General features: G+C 41.0%; 1 protein-coding gene across 15 annotated transcripts in view; it reads right to left on the reverse strand.

Moving 5' to 3' along the window:
* The window catches only part of RAD51B (RAD51 paralog B), a 440,935-nt gene that overhangs the window by 143,704 nt on the left and 271,569 nt on the right, over positions 1-25,662 (reverse strand). For all 15 annotated transcript variants that reach the window (XR_008450208.1, XM_054068926.1, XM_054068917.1 and 12 more), the window contains one exon: positions 15,161-15,273. Coding sequence is in view for 14 of the 15 variants with exons in the window: in XM_054068926.1 (XP_053924901.1) it covers positions 15,161-15,273 (113 nt within the window). In the remaining variant the exon portion in view is untranslated. The remainder of the gene's footprint in view (positions 1-15,160; positions 15,274-25,662) is intronic.

A 25,662-nucleotide genomic window follows, 5' to 3' on the forward strand; every position in this document is an offset into this window, starting at 1 on the left:
ATCCAGCCAGTTTTTTACCCTGCTGAGGGTGCACCTGTCCAGGCCAGTGGCAGCCAGATTCTCAAGCAGAATATTGTGAGAAATGGTGTCAAAGGCTTTATTAAAGGCCAGGTACGCTACATCCACAGCCTTCCCCTCATCCACTAAGCAGCTGACGTTGTCATAGAAGCAGACTGGATTAGTTTAGCAGGACCTGCCTTTCATGAACCTATCTTGACTGAGCCTGATCACCTGGTTGTCTTGCATGTGTTGTGTGACAGCACTCAAGATGACCTGCTCCCTGACCTTGCCCAGCACCGAGTTCAGACTGACTGGCCTGTAGTTCTCCAGATCCTCCCTCCAGTCCTTCTTATTAATGGGTGTAATATTTGCCAACCTGCAGTCACGTGGAACTTCCCCAGTCAGCCAGGACTGCTGGTAGATGATGGAAAGGGGTTTGTTGAGCACCTTCACCAGCTCCCTTAATACCCTCAGGTGGATCCCATCCAGCCCCATAGACTTGTGAATGTCTAATTGGCCAAGCAAGTCTCTTAACCATTTCCCCTTGGATCATGGGAGCTTTGTTCTGTCCCTCGTCCCTGTCTTCTGGCTTAGGAGGCTCAGTACCCAGAGAACATCTTACTTTAGTATTAAAGACTGAGGCAAAGAAGGCATTAAGCACCTCAGCCTTATCCTTGTCCTTTGTCACTATTGTTCCTCCTGCGTCTAATAAAGGATGGAGATTCTCCTTGTCTCTCCATTTGTTGTTAATGTATTTGTGGAAACGTATTTTCACTGTCTTTCACAGATTTGGCCATTTTAGGTTCTAGTTGGTCTTTAGCCCTTCTGCTTTAATCTCTGTATGTTCCAACTTCATTCTTGTAGTCCGAGGCGCCTGTGCCTTCTTCCAAAGCTCATAGACTTCCCTCTTTATTCTGAGACCCATCCACATCTCTTTGCTCAGCCAAGCCAATTTTCTTCCCTGACGGCTCATTTTGAAGCACACAGGGATGGCCTGCTCTTACGCTGCTAGGATTTCCTCCTTAAAGACCATCCAGCCCTTATGGGCTAGTTTGCCCTTTAGGACTGCCTCCCAAGGAATTTTATCAACGAGCCTTCTGAATAGCCCAAAGTCTGCCCTCCGGAATTCCAAGGTGATCATTCAGCTGACCCCCTTCCTTACTTCTAGAAGTGAGAAATCTATCGTCTCATGATTGCTGTGCCCCAGGCATCCTCCAACAGTCACATCTCCCACAAGGCCTTCTCTGTTCACAAACAGCAGGTTGAGTGGGGCACCCTCCCTAGTCAGCTCACTCACCTGTCATGTCAGAAAGCTGCGTTCCATGCACTCCAGGAACCTCCTATACTGTTTCCTCTCTGCTGAACTATACTTCCAGCAGACATCTAGTAAGTTGGAATCTCCAACAAGGAAAAGGGCTAGCAATTATGAGACTTCTCCCGGTTGCTCGTATAATATCTCACCAGCCTCTTCTCCCTGGCTGGGTGGTCTACAGCAGACTTCCACCAAGATACCTGCCTTATTGGGCATTCCACTGATTTTTATCCACAGACACTCAACCCTAACACCACCACCATCAAACCACCCTCTAACACAGAGAGCTCCTCCACCACATCTCCTTCCATGCCTATCCAGCCTGAAGAGTTTATAGCCAACCGTGGCAGCATTCCAGTTACGTGAGTCATTCCACCATCTTTCAGTGATGGCAATTATATCACAGTGTTCCTGTCGTACAATTACTTCTAGTCCCTGTTTGTTGCCGACACTGCATGCATTGCTGTAGATGCATGTCAGCCAGGCTGTTCATCCTGCTACACTCCTGAGGGGAATAGCCTTAATTCTTAAGTGACTACTTGCTGTAGTTTCTATTTATCAATAACCTTTACATTTTTGCTGCCATTTGAAGTGCTACCCCCCACTTCCTCTGCGGTGGCAGACCAGAGGGCCTCATTAGCACACCATCCTCAGACACTGGAGTGCCATTCCCAAACTTCAATGTACTAATTTTCTGCCAGGTAGGCACTGCTGCAGATATACCCTGCCTTCCCCTGCTCAGAGGGAACATGAGAAAGATCAATAAGCAACAGATCTACTATTTGTTTTCTCAAATATTCAGGGGGATCAATTCCTTCCCCTCTCATAAAAGCAGAACAAAGGCACATGTTCTAGCTGTGCCTGTCCAGGCAGTTGCTAGCAATAGATGACCAGTCTGCAAATTGCTGCAGTCCTTGCAGTGTGCCAAACATTATATTTCAAGCGAGTGAGCTTAGCATGTAATACATACTGTCATTCGGACATAGTTTTCGCTTTAGGCGCTATACGGAGGAGCTCTGAATATCTTTGGACTGAGTTAACAAAACTTCAGTTGAAGGAAATCATCAAAACCTCAAGTGAGTATCAGAGACAATCACAGATGAGAAAAGTAATACTTTCCAAAGCAAACTCCCTCGATGTGCTGCAGAGAAACAACTGTCATGAATGCAGTAGACCAAATCTAACGAAATGTTGCTTTTGCTTAGGCTGTCCTCCCCCCGACTGCGAGCAGACCCCTGAGCCCTCTAACCCAAAGTGCCTTTTCCTGACTGATACATGTATCTTAATAACTCCAGTGGCAGGGAACTGCACTGCCCAGGCAAACAGTGGATGACTTCAAGTTTTAATCGGAAAAGGAAATGCAATCCCAGACTTCTATCCAAACTGTGTTTGAACCGTAGCAACCTGGCCAGGGAACTGAACAAAAACAGGCTGCCTCCAGTATACTTCCACTCAAGCCAGACTGGTGCAAGTTCCCCAGTGTGAAATACAGGGTACATACGGCCAGTTCCCTCCCTTCTGCTCATGAAACACCAGATCCTGTGAAATTCCTCTTCCCAGAAGCGCTTTCTGTCTCCCTGCCATGTGTCTTTTCCCCTACTTTGTAAAATGAATTTTGTCATGTTTTCTGCTTCTGAGTTTCTCCTAGAAGCCAGGAAACTTCACAAGAGCTTGGCCACGATGATTTCCTATGCTACAATCCTTTTGAGGTCCAAAGCCTTGGTAATTGTTCAATGTGAAGGGTAATTCAGGAGAAAAGGCTTGTAACTTTTACTAAGCAGGAAAGCGGCCAGCCAACCAGCATGTCCTAGTTACCACAATGAAACAGTACTGAGAAAAGGGATCTGAGGGTGGTGCTACGGCTGTGGTAGCATAAACCCAGCCTGTTAGGGGAATTCTCTTTTGCAGCGGCTTGTGATTATTCATCAGACTGGTAGGGAGAAGAAAAGAAAATAAAGTTTACGTAGCTTTTCAGAGCTTTCCATATTGTTGTGTTTGACCTTGGCTCTGGAAATAAGAAAAGGCTGAAGGGTACAGTTCTTATTTACAACACATATTGGAACACTGCCTTGTCCCTGGGAACATGTGTCCCAAATAGGGAAGGACTCCTAGGGGAGTAACAGAACAACAGCACCAGAGCAGTTCTTCTCAGAAGACACGGCTCCTTCCACCCAGCCTGCCAGACTCGCTTGGAAGAGACAAGACCAGCAGGAAAGACAGCACAGAAGCACAGAAGCTGTGCACTTTCTCCTCCACAGAACCACATGCTCAGACAGAGATGCCACTGGCTCCTCTGCTCGCGTGTCTGCAGATGTAGGGATCCAATCAGCACCTAGCCCTTATCGCTGCATGGAGTAGATTAGCTCCCTGTAATTCACCAGCATAATATAAGGAATATACATTCTTAAGTATCTAATTACCATATGCAAAGCCATCCTGATTTATTACTTTTCTTATTCTTCAAATCTCTATGAAACTTCTTCATAATAGTTTTAGCAACATATTTGTCTTCTACAGTTAAAAATGTATCCACTGCAAATTCAACCCTGATGCCTGCTTCTAATGTGTCTGAAATCTTTATTCAGCCAATACTCATTCCTTCTTTAACTTTCTTTTAGCTTTGTAAATGACGAAGAAGCTCAACACTGTCTTTTAAAAACTGAAAGAAAATTAATCCATTGTAAAAGAGCACCACAAAGTGTGCAGTCGTTGGTTTTGGACATCAGTAAAAACAACAGTGCCCTACATACTTCGTTGATGTAGAGGCATAATCCTGAATTCCCAGACTTGGACCAAGAAGAACAGGATCCAACCAAGTCCTAGACCACAGTATAAATATTTTTTAACCCCCACAAGTGGCTGCAAAATGCTTTTGACATGAAACAAACAAAACTCCTTTCCAGCTCTTTTTGTGTGTTCACTTTGTTTTGTTCCTAAAAGTCAAGTCTCTGGAGACAAGCTAACACAACACTGCTAAATTCACATGCAAGAGACAACAATATTATCTTACTTAAAGCCTCAGTAGAGTACATTTTAGAGTCCATTGGCATCACATAACAAGAACAAGAAAAAAAATGCAATAGGTCTGTGCACTAATACATACAGATGCAATGTTTGTGGTTGTAGAGTACTGTCATGCTTTACAGGGAAATTACTTTTACTTTGAGAAAATGCCATAGATGTAATTTAAAATTTAATTTCAGTCTTTCTACAAGACTCAGATTTTCTTTAGGAAGCACATTATTGGGAGAGATTTACCAAAGAAGTGGAAAACAACGTGTTCAAAGAAAGCTTCATGGCCCCATAAATACCGTCTGTATTGCTTAATGTACAACCCTTGAATAACAGAGTCCTAGAAAAACATTTCCCTAACAAACATGGAAAGTTTCAGGAGACTTCATTTACATTTGTACAGGGTAGTGGATATCCACCAATCCCCAACAGGTAAAGACAAATAGGCTCATTCCAGTGCGTGGCATAATGCACCAAAGGCTGGACAGCCCTTCAGGACCTGAAACACAGCTTTGAAACCCAAAAAGGAGTTTCCTCTTATTTTTGATACAAGGTGTACCACATCCAGCTGGAAACATCAAAACAAGCTAACAGGAGATCAGGTGACTTCCTATCTGCAGCTTGAGATGAATATGGGTACAGAGTTTTGTACTATTATTAGACATACAAATAAAAGTGACAGTAAGAGAAGTAACTTCACTAACATACCGTGAAGAACAAACACACAATCTGGATGAGAAACATAAATTTGCTGAATTAAGTGGCAGTACTGGCTCAGGCCTGATAAAGCTTTATTGGCTCAGACTCCAAGCTGAAGCTCCTGGACCACTGTCAGCTCTGTACAAGGCTAACCCAGGTGTCTTTGCAACCTTAAACTCTGTAGCTTCCGGTTCAGTGCTGTGGAGCATGAAAACATCATACATAGCCAAACATCAAACATAGCCAAATTAGGTCAAATGGCAGAAAAAGCCAAGGCTGATTGTTCACTCAGGACTAGCGTAAGAACTTCTAACAGAGACTCGGGGCTCACTTGTAGGAAATAACCAATAAGGGAGACCATGAACTGCAATGGAAATGTGCAAGGGACTTGCAAATCCAAGATAAATCAAAAATGCTCTTTCCAGTTGAGAACAACCTCAGCAGCACCTTGGGCACTACGCTGCAACCTAGGTCTGTCACTTTTCCGAGGAGACGGGGCATTTATTGACAAATGATCTGGATAGTTATTTCTAATTTAGTGTTGCTTCAATATGAACATTTAAGGAAGAAGACATTAATTAACTGAGCTGCACTTCACATTCCCCCTACCAGTACCTGAAAAGTGGAACTTATCCACCAATCACAAGCCTGTTAGAAACACTGAACTTCAACATGGATTGAGGAATTTACTGGTTTTAATTAATATGTATCCAGAAGACATACCTCTCCCTATTCAAAGTACAGCACAAGTACTACACGTGAGAGCTGGAAGCAGGATGTCTCATGTAGCTATTTATATTGCCTTATACCTTTCGGTCACAAGTATCTTCCAACCTCTCCACAATGTGGAAATACACTACTATCTCCTATATACATCCTTTCTGTTCCCATCAACAACTATCAGTCCAGGGGAAGGTAATATTGTGAAAATAATGGATTTTATCACCTTCTTGATGCAGTATGACGGGTAGATGGGATAAAAGTTAGCCAGGTAGCTTCCAACAGGTCACCAACATTGGAGACCATTAATACCCTCTCCGTTTTAAGGTGGAATCCATCTCAGGCAGTGGTACGTCAAAATTGTTTTTATTACTTAAAGTGGGTCAGTAGTCTGTGTTCGGTTTCTAAGCTAAGAGGGTTTCCTCTTTTCAGCCTGTTTTTAGATCACAGCTAAGGGCACTGATAACATAGATAGGAATTACAGAGATCAAAGATCAAAAAGTCTATGTAGAGCAAACCCTTCTAGATTAATTGATCCTCCCCAGCACAGATATATTGATAAGGCTGAGCTGAAGAAAGCACTGGTTTCTGTACAGCAGATTTCGAATGCTGCTCACTGGCTGTCATTCTCCTGTGTTGTCAATCTAGAAAATTTCAATTACATTAGATTCATAAAACAAGCAGAAATTCAACTTCAAAGTACAATATCTTAGATATATGAACTCCTGTGATAATTTTCCCTTAGTATGTTTAGAGCATCATAGAAGTTGGAATGCCTGAACGCGGGGATCATGTCTGATCTCTCCCTTTTCACAGTGTGTCAAAGTTTGTCTGGTTTGAAAACTTAATCTGAGGTTTGTTCTTTTACCAGTCACAGCTCAAACTTGTTGCTATGTCAATAAATATATTCTACTTAGCACAGACCTTACCTGGGAAAAAAGAAGAAATAGAAGAAAGAAGCAGAAAGCAGCTTGAACACAAATGTCCAGGACTATTCCAGAGCTGTCCCTGGTGCCTTTCCACAATGGTAAAAATGCTTTTCTCTTTCCTTTGAAAATATCTTGCCTGATCTATTCTAATATAGGACAAGCCCTTTTCATGACTGCATTACACTGCTGAGTTAGTTTTTTTCCATGATAAACTTAACCATTTCAGTATTAGCTTCACTTTGAGCTTGCATGCTCATTACGTAACACAGAAACTCATTTGTAATGCCTAATATTATTTTACAGTTTATTTCTATTACTAATCTTATACTCCACTATATTTTCACTACTTAAGGTTGTCCATTTCATCTATAAAGATATTCTGATCTCTTCCCCATTAAGAATGCGTCCAGGCTTTAAGTATGTTATATTCCAAGACAGACTTAGCAGAGCTTTTCTGAATAATAAACGCTTAAATTTGAGTTACAAATAAAAACAAACAAACAAACAAAAAAGAGGATCTAGTAGAAGACAGGAGGCAGGGGAATTTACCAAGCCATTCCAAGGATAAACAACTGTGGTAACTGTGGTTATCGCCACTCCGATATTAGGAGCAATGACACTTCAGATATTGATGAGAGAATCTGCCCTAGGTTAATTCCACTCTGTTTCGAGGGGGAAACTCACACAGAAGTCAAGTCAAAATCAGAGAACTGATTCTGCATAAATAGGATGGGAATTTGTGTTCACTCCCTCTTTGCAAAGGGCCTTAAGCTTACCAACAGCACATTCTTCAGACAACTCAGACCAGAGCCTGAAAGTCTCACCTGATTCCTTCTCTCTCCCATTTTTATGCTGTTTTAGTGAATTGTAACTACAGTGTTTGTAAAGTGTGTTGGATTAACAGTGTCACAGACTGAAGTTCTCTGTTTATATTCAGAATAGATTTTGTCCTAACAATCTTACCACTCCTATCCTGACCTTCAAGTGGCTCCCAATAAAGAATAGGAGACACAGCCCCGATTTCTGAGAATTTGCTATCTGTTTAACACAAAGGTGCACAATTATCAATTAGACCAAAGCAAAAGGCCATTTTCCCAGTTAAGGAATGGAGAAAACACATACAATTAAAAAAATAATGTCACTGTAACTAAACACATCTCACTAAGGTAACAATTTTATTTTCTGCGGTATGTTTGGATATGGAAAAAAAATAGAGTTAATGAAACGTTGCATTAACAAATATGGAAGATAAGAGTCTGGATAACCACTTTAGTAATCTAAAATTTTAAGTGCTAGCGACTTGTTTTTGCTGGGAACTTGCAACTTGGAACAGTTTTGATGTTTGCAAAGACACATAGGAATGCACAGTGACTTCTAGAGCTGAGGCTTAGAAAAATCAGCTGTGATAGCAAAAGAAACCGGAAACAAAGAAGCAGAGAGAGTTTTGCCATAAAGCTCAAGCCACAAGTCTCAGTTTCATTTACCTTTTATTAACAGTGAACACAGATGAAGAAAAGTTTATGGTATGCTAAGGAGAGACGATCAGGAGAGAAGTCAGTAACCACAGTTAAAACCAGTTCACTGCGTTTATCTACAGAGAAAATGGGAGAAGGAAGCAGATAGAGTACCTTCATAGCTGAGGAACTCTGCACAAGGAGGTACAAACACTTAAATGCCTGAAACTGAAGCAGTAAAGGTTGAGCAAGATCAACCTTAGTGGCATATAAGTAGCAGTAAAGAGATTCCTGCTCTGCTCCCAGATTCAAAGGATTTACTCTGGCCAGTTATTTATATTTATGACTCAGTTTCTTCAGTAATTAGCACGTAGCATGGGCATCGCAGAAACCAGTCAGCAAAAGCTTGCATAGTGATTTGAAAGTATGTAGGATAGCAGCAAGCAAAGAGGAGTCTCCTCTGAGAGCAGACTGGCCAATTAGTCAAAGATATCTAACAGAAAGTACCCACCTCTGCCACCGCCTTGGTAGGAAGATATAATACTGTAACTTAAGGACCACATTTGCCTCCCTGCCTCAGAGATGTCCCTGCTTCTCTGTTTAGGGTGCTTTGAACTACAGTTGTATGAGTTTGAAGTCTGCGCAGCTGCTGGTATATTTTGTCAATCTGACATCAGAATAATCTTCATCAAGAAAACCTGCAATGCTTATTAAAAAAAAGAATAAGAGAAGAAGACGAACCATTTAAAGGTTTTCTTCTACTTTTTTCCATTTTATCTAAGGTACTTTCATTTCTATTTAGAGTCTTAGGTAACAAATTAATTAGTCTTACATCGGCACCTGAATAAATGAATTCTCGTTCAAGAAAAATGGAAACATTTTTCTCTATATAAAAGTGTCCTGTTAAGAGGAAAGGGCTATAAATCCAGTCCCATTTAACCTAGACAGGGCTGCAGTGATGTTTATATTGTATGACTTCCCCCCTCCACCCCAAGTCCATTAAGAACGAAGCTTACTGCAAACAGAGACATGAACAAACAGACAAGTCAGGAAAATAAGTGATCTAGTGATGACTGAGCTCCAAATACTTGTTAATTATTCTGCTCTATTTTTATGGCATCCTTTCATTCGGCGCTTTTGCTAGATTAAGTCAGTATCATACTGTGTCGATAATCATCTGTTTATACTACAGTAGTGTGCTGTGTCCAGTTTCATCCTGTTCACATGCAACTGGAGTTCATATAGCTGCTTATCCTTGTATATGATCTACAGATAACCAAAAGATCTCTGTCATAAGGATTATCAGCCTAGAGTGTTTTTAATCAGAAAGAAAACTCACAAGCTTCTTATTTATGTATTCTAGAGGATATGATGTGTATATATGCATGGATATTTGAGGCCACGACAACTTTTCACTTTTTCTTGATTCAAAATATTCAAACAATAGCAGAGGTGAGGCAGAAGTCTCTGAATTAAACTGTATATCCTAAAAAAGAAATAGCATTTCTTTAAATGGAAGCATTTGCAGAATTAAAATACATACTCCTGCAGTCTTTCCACAGCTGTTTCTTCAAAAGCAGCATACTCATAATGGAGAGCCACAAAAAATCAATCTCACCTGAAAAAAATCTACTTTCCTGCAAAATTTCTTATCTCTTGCATGACTCCATGCCATTATTCTTTTTAGAAAAAAAAAACCACCAAACTCTCTCCATGTTTCACAGAGCTGATTTTCCATGTGATAAGCACATTATATAATAAGATGTGTTAGAGGTGAAGATACACACTTTACACCACTTCCACTTTAAAACAACCCAATAGCCACAATGCTTTTCTATCACTGCTTACTGAAGCTCATTATCCACTGCCATCTGCAGATTTTCTCACGTCTAAACACTTGAAATAAAAGTATTTCACTATGTACATGATCTGCATTACTCTACTATGATTCACGTAGCATATAGAGACAGGATTCCCTGACACAGACTGCAGCTGCTGAATGGCACTTCATTTTTCTTAATACTTCTGCTAAATATCCCCACACAGAGATTTCCTCTGTTCATTTTTAGAGTAGGGGGACTTCCTCTTCTCAGTGTCTCCAAATCCAAGCTCAGTAGAAGACAATGTAAAGAGCGATAAAGAAAACACACCAATGCTGTTTGTATTTTATTTGTATTATTCCCTGTATTCCCTCCATCTCAGAATGATTTCAGCACATATTCGGTCTGATTACATTTCACTGCCTCTTCTTTCTCCCCAGAAAAATATTACCATGTCACCAAAGCAATCAGAACACTTTCTAGTACAAGGTTACGATCTTCCGTTATGTTTCAACACATAAAAGTTGGATCCATCTCCAAACTTTGTTACTGTATTTGCTATCCTCCAGACCACTTGCAAAATCCTGAAAGCGTTAAACCCAGATGTTGGTAGTTTGTGTATGTTTCTTCCACAGCCTCCTTGCTTTGCTTGTAATTGTTTTATTTTCTGTGGTTTATTTTTTACCCTTCTTAGCAGATGAAAACCTCACCAGGTGTTATCTTTAAAACTGGACAGGTACCCCACAGCTACAGAGTCCACATAACAACTACCTACAGTTTTAAGAGAGAGAGATAAATCTGGTCTCACTCATGCTCTGAAACCATCATGAGTGCAAAAGGTTACATTATTTCTGGTTTTTTAACGTATTTTCTCAATGACTGGTAGAGTTATGGCCAAACGGCCGTATAATTTGAAAGAACTGCATCACTAAAATTATGACAAGGTAAAGAATCATAGCAGTTTTCCTTAGCAAGTCACATGAATGTAAAACTTCATTCCCATTCTCCTCAGCTCTTTCCCAGTCCTTCCCCATGCCAGTGAGTACCATGGTTACTTCAGCATCACAATTTTGGAATGCTTATTCAGGGCTTATTCATATGATACTAAGCAGAGCAAGACAAAACAGCTGGTCTGTAACCAGGGACACAACAAAAGTTATGTCTGGCATTAGACTGCATGAGAGAAGTGGGTTTTGTTTTTTAAGAATGAATCACCATATACTTATGCATTTGAAACACTTTACCTGAAGCAGGAAAATTGCTGCGTAACAACTCACCTGGCACAGCGTGAAAGCTCCAGCCCATATTCTCAAGAAAGAGCATTTAGGATTGAGATAACACAAGTAAACATGGATTTGTTATAAAATAATGCTTCAATGTACACTTCTCATCCGAGAAATTCAAAACACATTACAGACATTAACACAATACTATAAGTCTCATAAATCCCTTGAAAACTATAAAATAAACCAGGGCCATTATCAGACCTGGCCAGTGTCTCACTTAACCCAGCACCCTGTCTCCAATAGACGAGAATAAAACATTAAATATAGGATGCCAACATATTAAACCCTACCACGTTGTTCCCCAAAGACAGCTGAGCACACATGCAAACAGTAACCTTGGAGCATGTTGACTCCAGTTCAGGAAAGAAGGATAATTATACACATAGGGGTAACTGAGCAGTCTGACTGTTTCAAGCACAGCCCCATTGGTTTTGGCCCAAACTCAAAGGGTCTGCATGTTCATACATGGATGTCAGGAAAATAGGTGCCATGGTCAACTACTTTCAAAAGTGCTTAGGGAGAACCAAGTATCAGTATCCATAAAGTAACAGCAAATCCTCTTTATGAACTCATTTATGCAAAACAATTAACTTTTCCCACGTTCTCCCAAGCTCTTACACCACTGTGTCACTGTGGAAGTCATGCAGCTCAGTCCCACTTCAGCAATTAAAAGAATCCTACACTTAGTCCATGCTTCTGGATTTAACTGATGTAATGATTTTAAATGCAGCCTGAAAACCTCCTTCTGCCTTTCCTCAGTGGCTTTACTTCTGTCCTGGAGGAAACCAAAACCAGTACACTGGCTTCTAGAAAGGGCCAAAAGAAGAAAGTTCATCTGTTTGTTCAGAAACCTGTTCCTATCTAAGCAATAAAGCAAAATTATTTGATTTTAAGGCAGGTGGGATGTCCCAGAAATTTCATTACTTTGTTGAATTGGCCACTGTCTTATTAATGTTCCCCAGATATACAGAGGGTGGGGTAGGGATGGCTGGCTGAAAAAATCTGCTGGACAAGCAAAATGAAGGAACCTTCTGCTTATTATACAAAAGAATTTCCTGTGTAGGAATTCTATGCTTAATCTCCCAAGGTTTGTTGCACACTCGTTCTGCTACCTGCTACCCTGGCATTCCCCAAAGTTTCAGGAACAGCAACTACACACCTGAGCTTTCCCAGAAATGAATACTGCATGACTAAGAACAAGCACCTAGCAGCACAGTGGCCTGTCTTGTCCAGGAGATAGTACGGTGCTGGAAAAGTGCTTGTTTGAATCCTCCTTAACCAACTGCATTATCACTTCACATTCTGAAGAATACTACCCTTGGGCCTCATGTCCCATTGCATCCCGGGAAGTGCTTTCTTTCTTGATGGGTAACATTTTCCAGTGAGAAATTAGCATGCTGGCTCCACTACTAGGGAATTCAGATGTAACGGAAGATCCCTCAGACTGCCCCAGCTCCTCCAGAGAAGAAGAGAAAGCAAGAAAGCAGAGCCAGGAAGAGCATCTCCAGGAGGCCAAGTGACCAAAGAAAGAATAAACTATATCTTTTGAAAGAAAAAAATTGTGTCTACTGTGCAAGTCAGAACAAAATACAGTTTGTTCCTTGAACAGTATTGATTCTGCAGGTTTACAAATTGTGAAAAGCAGGGAAAACTTTGTTTTGCGCTACTTTTCACCCAAATCTGCAGAATAACTGTGTGCTTTCAGTAATTTCCTAAAGTATAATTTCTTTTTAAAACCAAGACTACACAGATAATCAGAGGCTTCTTTTTCTTTTTTTTTAATACAGTAATATGAGCATTTGTAAAAGTTATTACTGGCTTGGGAATTTTTGGACCTCCAAGTTAAGCTTCCTTAGAAAGTGCTGATTTTCAAAGTGCTGATATCCAACATCTCCTGGCAGAACCACCTGATGATGACTGAAATGTCATCTCAAGAACTAAGGCACTTATATTCACAATTCTTTTCTGAAAGTGGATATAAAGCAACTATACAAGAACATATGTGTGTAAAACTACAGTAATTTAATCAATCCAGCACTGCTACAGGCAGGGTAATTCTAGATGTTTTTCTCTAACTGGAAACTGCATGTCTATCTGAAAGATTTCTATGACTTTAAGAAAACAGAATTTCTCTAAAAAGGACACATAACAGCAAAAGGAAAACACAGGACATCATGGACATATCCTATTTCATTCGTGAACTTCACAAACATATCCCTACTTATATCACGCTTCTGTTTCAAATTACTTTGCTTTTAGTAATATATACTAACATTTACTTTAAGGTTGTTTTTCCTCACTGTAGATTTAGTTCATCTCCGTAACTAAAACAGAATGAGCCCATGGCTTCACATGCGAACAAGGCGGTGCACCTGATAAATCCAGTTAGGAACAATGTAAAACTCTGGGTTCTTTATATGGAACATAATATATTTTTCTATAATGGTATTTTAAAGGCTTGAAAACAACATTTCATACACTTGTGATCTACTACTTCTCAAACAAAACAAGGAAAACCTACATTTAATAACCTACCGCTCTTTAGGAAAACCGCTCCCTCTTTCCACCACCAGAGGAATATTCTTAATCCTTTCTAGTCTTTGTGCATCATGAAGTAGCACAGAGCCCAGCTTCTGCCCTTTTGCCTTTGCCAACTCTACCTCTCATGCACCTCTAAGCGATCCAGGAAATTTGTGAACAGCTTTGTTTTGCGCACACATGTAGAAAAGGAGTTCTCATTACAGACCGTAATAAGAAGCAGAACATAGAGAACTTAGAAGAGCAGAAGCAGTAAGAGTATGTTTCTATACAACTGTGCACAGTCTTTAGAAGCGAGTCCAGAAGATGCCTTTTCTAACTGCATTTGACACACTTAACCTGCTATGTGAGAATCTGGAGGACTACTGCTCCTTCACAGTGCCCGTTACTTAGAGGAACAGATGTGCTATCGTTATAATTTTACTACTAATAAGCAGTAGAATAAAACGATCTCCTTTGGCTCTACAGGCTACAGTCTAAAAGGGAAAAACCTGTGGCAGTAAAACCAGGAGCACCAATCTAAATGCATATGGGTAGTAATGATACAGGAGTAAGATGGTACAAATGTCACGTAGCAGTTTTTCTGACAGCTCTCTAATGGGCAGAAAACCAATAACATTAAGACCGAGGGTCAGCCTTTGGAAAGAATGCAAAATCAGAACAGACAAAGCCAAAAGAGATTATAAGCACAGATACCCTAAGGGACAGATGAAATAACGGGTTACGACGTTTTTAAAAACAAACAAAAAAAGTTATTCCCTCAATCAAACCCCAAATGTCTTGCGTCCTAGTTTTTCATAGTTTTTTTTTTTTTTTAATTAAGAGGTGAAGATCGCACTCAAAAATGCTATTATATTTCATTCAGAAGCATGAAGTCTCTTAGTGAAAAGGGTAAGCATTGTCCTTTTTGCAGACATACTTCTGGTAAATCGGTACCATACGTACTGCTCAAAGTTAAGCTTGCTGGTGCAGGCAAACAGTCACTGCTGAAATTTGGCACAAAGACTGGAAAGGATTCATGGCAGTTAAAGGAGTAGCCTTGTACCCCCACCCCAAAATCCCTGAGCAGGAAAGCACTTAAGGATTACTCTTTGTGCCCATAAGATGAAATACACTAAAAGCTCAAGGAACTCGCATGTCTGTGCCAACAGGCCAACACTAGGTCCTGTGACTCAAAGCTCCGTCTAACACAGGGAGGCACTGGAGGACTGGCCATCTCTGAAAAGCAAAGGACACTGACTGCCCCTCACCCCAAAAAAGCAATTGGCTGTAGTGCCAGGTTCTCAACATACGTGGCATAACCGCAGGGGCCGAAGGACACAGTTAGGCCTTTCAATTGAGCATCGCTGGTGTAGCTTTATTTAAATATTCTTCCTTGTTAAGTTCTCACCTGTCTTGTCGGAAAGTCATGATACTGTAGTATGAGCCTGGTGTTGACGCTGTGACTCCACGTGTTGCCAAGGGCTGCTGTCACACAACCAGCTTTCCCACTTCCAGAAGCTCCTGAAGATAAATACGAAAGAAACTGCATCAGGACTGCGCCACAGAGAAAGGGACAACGTGGAAACTCTAATCAGCAGTCTCAGATCCTTCCCTAAGCTAGGCAATCACAATTGGTCCTTAATAGATGGCACTAATACATTAATTTCCTACTTTTCCGATTTATTTATACAACTGCAGCATGAGTTCTCCAAGTCACCCTCTGATACCTAGACAAAACGCCAAGAATTAAGGATACATTGCAAAGCAGTATCTGCCTTCTCAAAGAGACAGGGTACAACTTCTAAACATCTGGAGGTGCACCATGCATAGTGCCTTCTGCTCTTTACTATCACCACGCAAACCAGCTTTCTACGGGAACAGAGGAGAGGGAAGCTGGCCAGCAGAGTGACACTGTACATAAGTAAAAGGGAAACTAAATGACCAGAATGTGGTAGCACAATAACCCAATCTAAAAATCTGAACACTGCTTCATGCCATCAGGCATCTCACTACTTTTCTAAGATTTGCAGAGAAGGGACCCCTTAGCTGTAAAAACCATTCTGGTGTCTCTGAAAACATATGAAATTTATATGACCCTGACGGAAAATTTGCTTTGCTGCTATCAGCAATAACAACACGAAGTGCACCTAATAATGATACGTGATCCAGCTTGCTGAACTGCCACTCCACCTGAGCTTTCTCGTACTGAAATCAGAGACCCATATATACACACACACATATATATATATATATGCAGGCAGGTCAGTGCCCGAGACCTTCATCTTTGCTTACCAAAATTTCTGTGTAAGATTAATAGATAGATGTGTCACTTGTTTGTACTTCAAATGACACTTCAAGAACACAGCAAGCCAGACAAAATGAAGAAATTCAGAAACAAAATCCCAGTTGTTATGATTGTGTGCAGGGTAAAAATTGAACTGTTAAAAAGCTGGAGTGCTGGTCTGGAGCTGAATGAGAGAAAGTCAGATTTAAAGGCAGGGAAATTCCTGTCATCTATCAGGAAACAAACAAGACTGCTTCCCTAGGACAGTCATGACATCATTTAAGTCAATTAAAGTTAGAGCAGACAGTTACTACTCTGCAATACTAACTCCAGAGCAGCCTTATGTTTCTGTCAAAATGATCAATAAAGCAACGGTTACAGTTGAAAATTAAATTCTAAGTCCTAGGTTTTGGAAGCAATACTGTCCTAAGATGACAAAGTCAGCTCATGGCCCAGTGAAGCTTCTGGAAGATTCAGGTTTAAAACCCTTCATTGCTTTTACATTTGCAAGTTTGTGGCGTTCGTTACTTTTCCCCCCAACTACTCAGAGCAGAAACATGATTTCTTCATTCCCTAAAGCTTTTATTTTGGAAAAATATCCAGTAAAGGGTAAGAACAAAGATGTTGGTAGGCGGTAATAATCATTATTTGTACCATTGCTGTAGCTTGCAAGCAATGAGCAGAACACTGTATTAGACTGCATGAGGCAGAGGACAGCAGCAGGCTGAAGCGAAGGGCCTGGAATGATTGTGGTGTGCTACAGGACTCAGTGACCTCAAACTTCCCCTCTCAAATAATACAAGGTTCAATCAACATCAACTGGTTTTAGGTTGGGTCTTTAAATGTTCTACAAAAGAAATGAGTAAAGTACCTGGTTCAAGCCAACAGTTTGACAGGAATCTGGACTCTGTACTGGTCTGAACAACTTCCCATATCATGGGAATTCACTGCAACATGCACAATACTTGCTTCTCTAGAACATCCGTTCTAGTCTGAAAAAAGGCTACAGTTGTGCCATCCACCAAGGATGGCTGTTTATCTTTCCTCAAAACAAAGGTATTATTATCTTGACAAGTATCAAGCACTCACCTGAATAACTCCCTGCAGGAGCACCTAACCATTAATTAGTATAACCCATCTCTGTTGGGATGGTGGACTTGCTGACAATAATAACTTCTCTTAATACATTTTGGATTTAATTTGCCACCTGGAGGAAAGAACAGGTTCAAGTGTAAAAGCAAAGTGCTGGAAGGTTGGTATTCCATTCTTTTAAAATGACATAAACCAAGTTACTTAGTTAAGTTCATTAAGTTCTACAAAATTTTGGTATTGTACTAACACCAAAAAGTAAAATGCCATGACTGTATAAACAGGCTAAGGGAGAATAGAAGACACTGAAGCACCTTTCAAATTTTGCAATCCTCTCTTTGTCATGTGAAATAAGCTGCAAGTTCCTCCTATACTCAACACTGTCCTCCATTCTCACCGACCAGAAATGGCAAGGCATCACGATAGTCAAGTGAGGCGGCTAATTATGCATTCTGGTACTTATAGAGGTGTTCTCCTCATAACTGGTGTAACTGCACCCCTGTATGTAGTTGGAAGCCATTGCTCCACACCACTGAGAAGCACTTCACCCACTGGTGCTTAGGGATCTCTGACTACAGAGAAAAAGCCCAGACATTCCACAAGTAGCTACTCTTGGCATAAAACAGCTGCAATAAAAAAATATTCACATCCAAACTTCCACCAAATTATGTGTCTCTGCTATTCGCTAACAGAAAGAGTAACATCTTGATGCTGCAATCCTGAGCCGAGCATTTAAGCAGTTAAATGACTGGAGCCAGCTGATATTATGGAGATATCACTCCATAGACATTCCAAATTCTGCATTCCATTCAGGCCTAAAACCTGTCCCAAAGTGAGTAGAAGTGACAGAGATATAAGGCTTGTGGCGGAACGAGCAGGCTAATTACTGTCATTTATTTTATTTTATTATACAGGAGAAAGCCTGCTGTACCACACTGTGTCAGCCCCTGCCTGAAGAGGGCTGCTTGTGTGACCCACTTTCAGACAAATCCTCTTCTGTGAAGTTATTCAAATTTACGACTCTGGTGCAAAGTGGCTAGTAAGCCTGGAGCAAATTTACAGAGAAGAGTTTCCACATGGCGGAAAGGAATGCCTCACAGGAAAGGTTTCTGTTTTATACGGGATCCTCCTGCAACCCGATGCATTAGGCAGACAGAGGCCAACCAACAAGAAGTGAAGCAAACCAAGGGGGAAGCAGTGCCAGCTTTGCAGAGAAGTTCAAGGGCAGTGACAGCATATGCTTCATTCTTTCTCCTTGCTCTAAATGCAAAAAGATAGCAAATGTCTCTGAGGAAGGAAAGAGGATATGTTAAGAAAACAGATTTTTATTCAAGCATGGCCTTAAAAAAACTCCGTGCTTCTCTTTTCTGTTATTTCAACCACTACTTAGTCATTAATGAACTGGATGAAGGAAGTGGATAAATAATACTGTTCAAAGAGACGGTGATAATTTTCAACACACATCACCTTGTTCTTCCAAACCCTGATATCGTCTTGCTTAGAGATGGGAGTATCAGACCAAGTTTGGCCCAAGAAGAAAACAGGCTTATAAGAGACTTTGGCCTCTGCTCAGAGGTCCTCAAACTACCCAACATGAACCATCTCAGAGTGGTATGGAGTAACAGCTCTGAGCCGTGACATGAAGGTGCTTATCCATGCTGTGAGGTGGATGCTTCCATAGAGTCAGCGATGTGCAATAGCTGACAGGCAGCAGCTCCCGATTCTCCAGACTGTTTAAACTACAGCTGGTGTGATGGTTTCTGCTCAGGACATGGATAATACAGGGAGCATAGAGACCAGGGAGAGTAAGAAAATACCAGTGACGGACAGATGACAGAAAGGTGGCAGACCTCAGTTTATGGAGGTGGGAAAAGGGAGTGGGTGTCCAGAAGCACAGAGATGGGATCCTAGCATTGGGAGGTGAAGGTGGGAGAATGCTAGAAGGGTGGGAAAAGTCCTCTAAACAGTTTCCTGCTCTAAGTATTCAGATCCAATTCAGGTAAAATAAAGTGATGATTTCAATTTCTGTAAACACTCCTTCCTTCCTCACACAAAAAGAACTGGCATTAAATTGACCTTCAAGGGCATGTCAGCAGACAGGCTGAGGACTGTATGAGGTGCCTGTTCTATCGTCTGCTGTGAAATTGAGCTCTTCAGAGCACTGGCAGAGACACCGGCAGAGACCGTATCTGTTCTGGATCACAAGCATAAAGGAGGAACTGGCTGATTCACTCTCGCTGAACAGCTGTCACAAGTGAAAATAAAGCTTCCTGTGGTCAAATGCAAAGTAAATGCCTCTACACAACCAGGGGAAAAAAACAAACCAAAGAAGAACAGATGATTCTTCAACTGAGGCCTGCAGTGCTGCTTCCAAGCAGAAGTCGCTCACACTGGGCTTCACTGCCTTGAAAGGAGTTGTTGGAACTGGGCAACAAAGCTTGGCCCTACCTATACACATGGGTTAGATTAATTTTGTTTTGTTTCCCTCTATCAATGCAATTGAAATAAAGCTTCTTGTAAGTACCTTTCTTAACACTGACATGAATGCCACAGATAGGCAGGATGGGGAAAGTGGGTTTATTTCACCTTGCATTTTTCACTGCAGGAAGCAGAAGGGTTAAAGCTATTCACTCAGCACTGATTCTGGGGTTACTCTGTTATGTCCAACCAGAGAATCACAACTACAGACATAGTCTGTAAGACCTTCTCATTCTCAACATTTAAGGAGGTACCATTTTAAAGACTAAATCACATGCAACCAGATCCCCATTGTTGTAAACATGGTTGAAGGGGACTTAATCATAAAGGAACTTTCACTAGGGTCTCATCCTACGCAAATTAGGATAACTAGACCAGTGTCTTGAATCAAATAAAACAGGCTTCTTAAAACAAGATTTTTAAATGCACGGAGTCCTTGCAGGCAGAATTTGATTATACTTTTGATTAAAAAAGAAAATAAGCTGTTCCTTGTTGGTGCAACTGCACAGAGATTAAAAGATTTTTGAATTCCACCCTTTCCACAATCTCAGATAAATTTCTGTCTCTCCCGATGAAAGTCATTGCCTGGCAGGCTCATCTCTACCACTGGGCCCCTTTGCAATCTCTATCAGTTTGGTAATTCAAAAATCTCTTCTCATCAAATGCAAACAAGGGATCAATGCAAAATACAACAGTGAAATAACAACCAGTCCTCCAATCTTTCAAATCTTAACATCAAATCATCTTGATAAAAGCCTGCTTTATCAAAGTGGAGGAAAAAAACCTCTCCAAAAGTACATAGAAAATACTTATAAAGCATAAAACTACTGAGCTCAAGAAAAATGACACACCATGTAATAAGAATGAATGTACTTTCCCTCGTGCTCAGGCTATGCAGCTTTCCAGTTCACTGGCAGAGCTCATAAAGACCACTGCTTTTCACCTGCATCAAATTTAGTCTGTATATTTGGTGCAGATCTCTAGCGATGACACTGGGAGGGACAGGGGAAAACAAAAAAACAGAGAGAAGAAAAGAAAAAAAATCCTAAATCCTCAATCTAATTTTCCATCTTCACCTACTCAGAAAGTACAAGTATAAAAATATTCAGTGGTGGAAAAACCCATCACACAGTAAAAAACAACACACAGGACAAACTCATCTGTGAAGTAACTAACCACAGTGCCCTTCAAATTCCCACATGCTGAATTCTGCCATTTTCAGCCCTTCTTCACAGCTTCTTCTTTAGGCAAAAGTTGCTGCGATTTTCTTACCCTGCAGAGGTGACTATCTCTGTCTCTGCACTGGTCAGCCAAGGCACATCCCAAACTCTTTCCGTCCTATACCTTCACAAAACTAACAGGAAATGGGTGAGGAAGAAAAAAACAGGATCCTTTACACTAAAACCATGGCTAGTTAGACCCCATTTGACACCACCTGCTTGAAACAAAGCACAGACCAAAACACATTTATATTTAGGTAATTACCAAACACAAAATGACTGATTTGTACAAATGGAAATGTTGCTCCCTGTTCCAACTGTACAGATCTGTTTCGGTTAATGGGTTATGCAGGCACATCAACAGCAGAGCCTGGTTCATCTTAGGAGAAAAATCAAAACTTACTTCCTAGAGCACAGTAGTGCATTCATACACCCTTGTATCATTTAGGACACCTGGCAGGAGAACCAGTTGCTGCTTTGAGAGATCACGCTCGGCCATGAAACTAGCCATGTAAAAATTCTAACTTTGAAAATGCTTATTCTTCTCCCTTTATTAAGAGAGGGAATCTGGCAATTTTACTCCCCAAAACCACTTAGTTCTAAATCTGTGCACACACACCCTTCCCCTGGTTATTCTAGCTTCCTTCAGATTTTAATTAAAAATAAGTAAAAATATTTTAGCTGGAAGCTGGAATTATTTAGTAATCAATTATGTGTAGTCTAGTTTTTCAGTAGTAGAGTCATAAAAATATACTTAGCAAACAACACAATTAACTGCAAACCTTTACTAATCCCCAGTTAAAAAAAACAGTTTCAATGGAAATTTTTTTGACCACCCCTAGTTCGTAGCTATGCTACTGCTGCTGCACTGAAGTGCCTACCAGTTTGACCTAAAAGACTGTTCTCACTCAATTGACATCACCAAGAGACCAAAAATTGACACTTCCAGACTCCAACTACAAAGTTCTGACGGAGACAGCTGTCAATGTGACAGAAAGGGAATAAACTTACTTACATTTTGGACAGCATGGTTTATTTATCTCATATGCCTAGAACAGGTGAGTTTTCACATGTTTTTATCATTATGGGTTTGTATTATTATGTTTGTTTCTGTGCATCTGTGTACACATTGTGACAGATTTTTACAGTGTTCATCTGACACTAGATCCAGAATAAGGTTCTTTCTACTGTCTTTTTTTCCAGCCATTCATTATTTCTATCCGACAACTCCTAGAGCTCTCATCTGCAATATGCAAACCACTATACAAACAGAGAACAAAAAGATAGTTCCTGACCTAAAGACCTTCTTTTCATGAGAACTGCAGTTTAAAAGTCTCCTAGCTGCTGCTGCTGCTTTTTCCCCACTTACAAGGAACCTTCCCAAAGGGACGAAGGAAAACAAACCAAAATATTTGACAGGCCAGCAAAACGGTACATAAATAAAGACTTTCCATATTCTGCATGAAACATGAGAAACTATTCAAATAAGTAATGCTAACCATTATGCTACTCCCAAGAAATGAGCTATGACCTCTATCCAGATCAAGACATAGGAAGGGTACTCCAGATGATGGTTTGTTTTTAATCCCTCACCAGCATGCCCAGTGTTACCAGCGTGTTTTTCCCCAGTTGATCTCATTCCCTGACATCATTGAGTTCACGTTGATTCTGTTTTGAGTTCAGAAAGAGAGACAGGCAGAGAGAGAAGCACACACATGCCAGTACTGAAACTTCTGCCTGCTAAAACCTAAAAAAGGCATTGACATTAAGAAATGAGAAAATCCAGCTGGTCTGATTTCTTGCCAGACAATCGACCAGCCATGACCAAAATGGTCAGCTCTCAGGAGATCTGTGGAGGTGGGAAGACAGCTGGTAGTTTATAGCACCTGAAACAGGGCCCAAAACAGGGAATTGTGGAATCGAATGCTTGGGAACAGATAGTTTCTTTTCACTGGTGTAAACTTTCCACCTCTGTGGCCTAACAACACACCACAAAGCAATGAGCTTCCGGCACTGTGCTAGTGTGAATGATCGAATGAGTAGTGCTTGGTGGGAGGGATGGTGAAGACCAAGTAGAAGACAGCGGTTAAGTCAATTCCTTTCTGTAACCGAGAACAAATTCTTTACCCCTCAGCTCAACCTTCTTCCTTTTCTAATGACGTTTTTTGAGAAATTCCCTCTTTTCCTAAAAGCAGAACTGTATTAATTTACAGCACTCTCCTAAGTATCCAGAGTTCTTTCCCACATTGCTCACCACTAAAACTTAAAGCAGCTTCCTCCATCTAACCTCTCCTGTGCAGTCACTTCTTCCTGTCTCTCCAAGACTAGAAAATAAAATCCCAAACCATTGACCAAAGTCGGGGGAGGGGAAGCAGGGGATCCCAAACAACCCAGATCTGGAATTTCGCCTGTCTGTACATATAAAGGATGCATAGGTTGAAAAACAAAGCTTGCCCAGTAATGGCATCTGGCAACGCTAGGGCCCTCTGAACCAGAAAATGCTTTTAATTATCACCTCACCAATCATGCTAGAAGTTATTGCTGTATTTTTTTGGTTAAGTTCCCTCAGGGAATTAAACAGATCATGATATTAATCACAAGGCATGTAGGAGGGAGAGGGCAGAATGCTAGAATTACACGTGTGTATGTCCCTTAAGGCTTGAATAAAGAACTGAGATTTTGAATCTCACTGTCAGAGCAACTGAAGCCTTACATGCCACAAGCCTTGGCCCTCTGACCTACACAGCCATGGCATTATCGTATCTGATTTTCCCAGGGTGGTTAATCTCAGCTGCTGAACTTCATCAGTCTCTGCTAGTGTTTACCCATCATCGGGATTTGCCACCTCCTAACTTTCCAGGCTAGAATCAAATGAGCCAGCTGTCACACTGCTCCCTGACAGGGACAAAAAACCCAAAACCCCAACATAACAGACTGAAGTTTGGATGCCTAAATGGCTAAATCCCAAAGGCAGAACAAAAAGTAATACATCTCAGGGGAGGAGAGGGAGATGCAGCTCTGAAACCGCAGTGAGTTTCAGAACACAGCCCCAAGCAGCATTTTCATACTAGGATGCTGTGGTTCGAGACACAGACTGTATTCTTATGGTCAACATTTTTTTTCCATTAAATATGTTCTGGCAAAGAAAGGGTGTCCTGGCAGATAAGCTCTCATACCCACAAAATAGACACAGTGCAGGCAAAAGCAGCAGTAATCCAAGCAAGGTAGGAGCCAGTCTGCAAATGAACCTTAAATTACATTTGAGAGTCAGGATGCAGAAGGGTGAAGGGGGTGGGAGGGCGAGAGGTGAGTTTCTATCGCACGTTTAGCTCTCCATCAAAGTGGCCAATAAAAGCACCAATTAGTGCTAACATACTGAGTGTGTTTCTGACACGGTTGTCCATTTCCCAGGGAGCAGACTGATGGTGTGCCTACATAGCAGATGCAAAAGGACAGTAGGTGTATGTGAGCTACTTTTAAATAAGCAATAAGGTCTGCCTCGGTAAATATATTCTGCTAAGAAGCCACAGAGAGCTTTATGCAGTTACAGCCAGTCCACTGCCAGCACCTGAGTTTGCTCAGTTAACATTAGCACTGACATTCAGCCCGCACTCCAATATATTTTTCAATATATCCAGCATTAAAATCTTTAGCAAATAACAATTTCTGATCACAGCCATGTGATCCTTGGATTGGAACTAGTGAATTAAGTTATCTGTCCTTTTCACTCCTGAGCAGTGGTCCTCTTTCCAGATCATTTTCAAATTCAGTGAGTGACAATTTCTCGATAAAGAGTGTTGAAACATGCAATAATTAGGAGTCCAGGGTGGGGCTGTTAACCACAAGGACTATGTTAAACAACCAATGTTAAACTGTACTTCAATATGAGATCTTATTTTTTTTTGCATGCAAAAACTACCGGTCCCGTAGTGATCAGTTGCAATTCCCTCTAGGTGTAAATAAATGAAACAATTCTGTTCCAGCCTGCAACATGAACAGAGGGCAGCCATATACTTGGGGGCTAGAGCTGACTGTTCACAAGTCACAGCTGTTCACATCTGGAGCTCAGATCTGGCCAGCCTCTTAATATTACCCATCACAAGAAGTACACTGAAAGAATGTTTTGGTTGTATGATTAGGCACATAAAAGTTAGGAAACTTTAAACGTAAGAACTGCTACGCGTAACTTCAATTCTGCCCATCAAACACAGAACAAGGGACTCGATTATCTCACAATGAATATCATCAGGGTTGATTGTGTCACTTCTCAACAGGTATTTAACCACAAGTCTGCATTTGCCAGTACAGGCCTCCCTGGCTGCATCTATTTCCCAGCGCAGAGAGGCCTATGACACAAGCAGAAGGTTGTGACGGTGGCTCATCCACTTCTCTTCTCTGAAGAAATGCCTGTTGGGCTGGCCTGGAGAACCCTCCACACATCTCACAGATGCATCTGAGTGCCTGGAGTACCTTCACAACATATATTCATCAGGCACTTCCACTTTTTTTTTAATTACACAGCCAATATAACCACGTATATAAGACATCTTCCCCTTCACTGTAAGAAGAATGACAAAAATTCTAGTACATGCAGAGATCACAGTGTCTCACTGTTCAGAACATACATCTTTATGTAGTTAGACGCACACACACAGAGGCAGTTTACAACATGGAGGATATTAAAATGACTGAGGGTCTGGCTTCACTCCCTGACTGACACAGACTTTCCAGGAGGTTCTCAGCAAGTCAGTCCCTCTCTTCACGGTGCAGTCCCCCATCCCAGAGTGGAGGAGGTATATGCTTATTTCTTCCTTTCATTCTTAAAAAGGAATGAATCAC

The sequence above is a fragment of the Cuculus canorus genome, chromosome 5 (assembly GCF_017976375.1).
Source record: "Cuculus canorus isolate bCucCan1 chromosome 5, bCucCan1.pri, whole genome shotgun sequence".
Taxonomy (NCBI): Eukaryota; Metazoa; Chordata; class Aves; order Cuculiformes; family Cuculidae; genus Cuculus; species Cuculus canorus.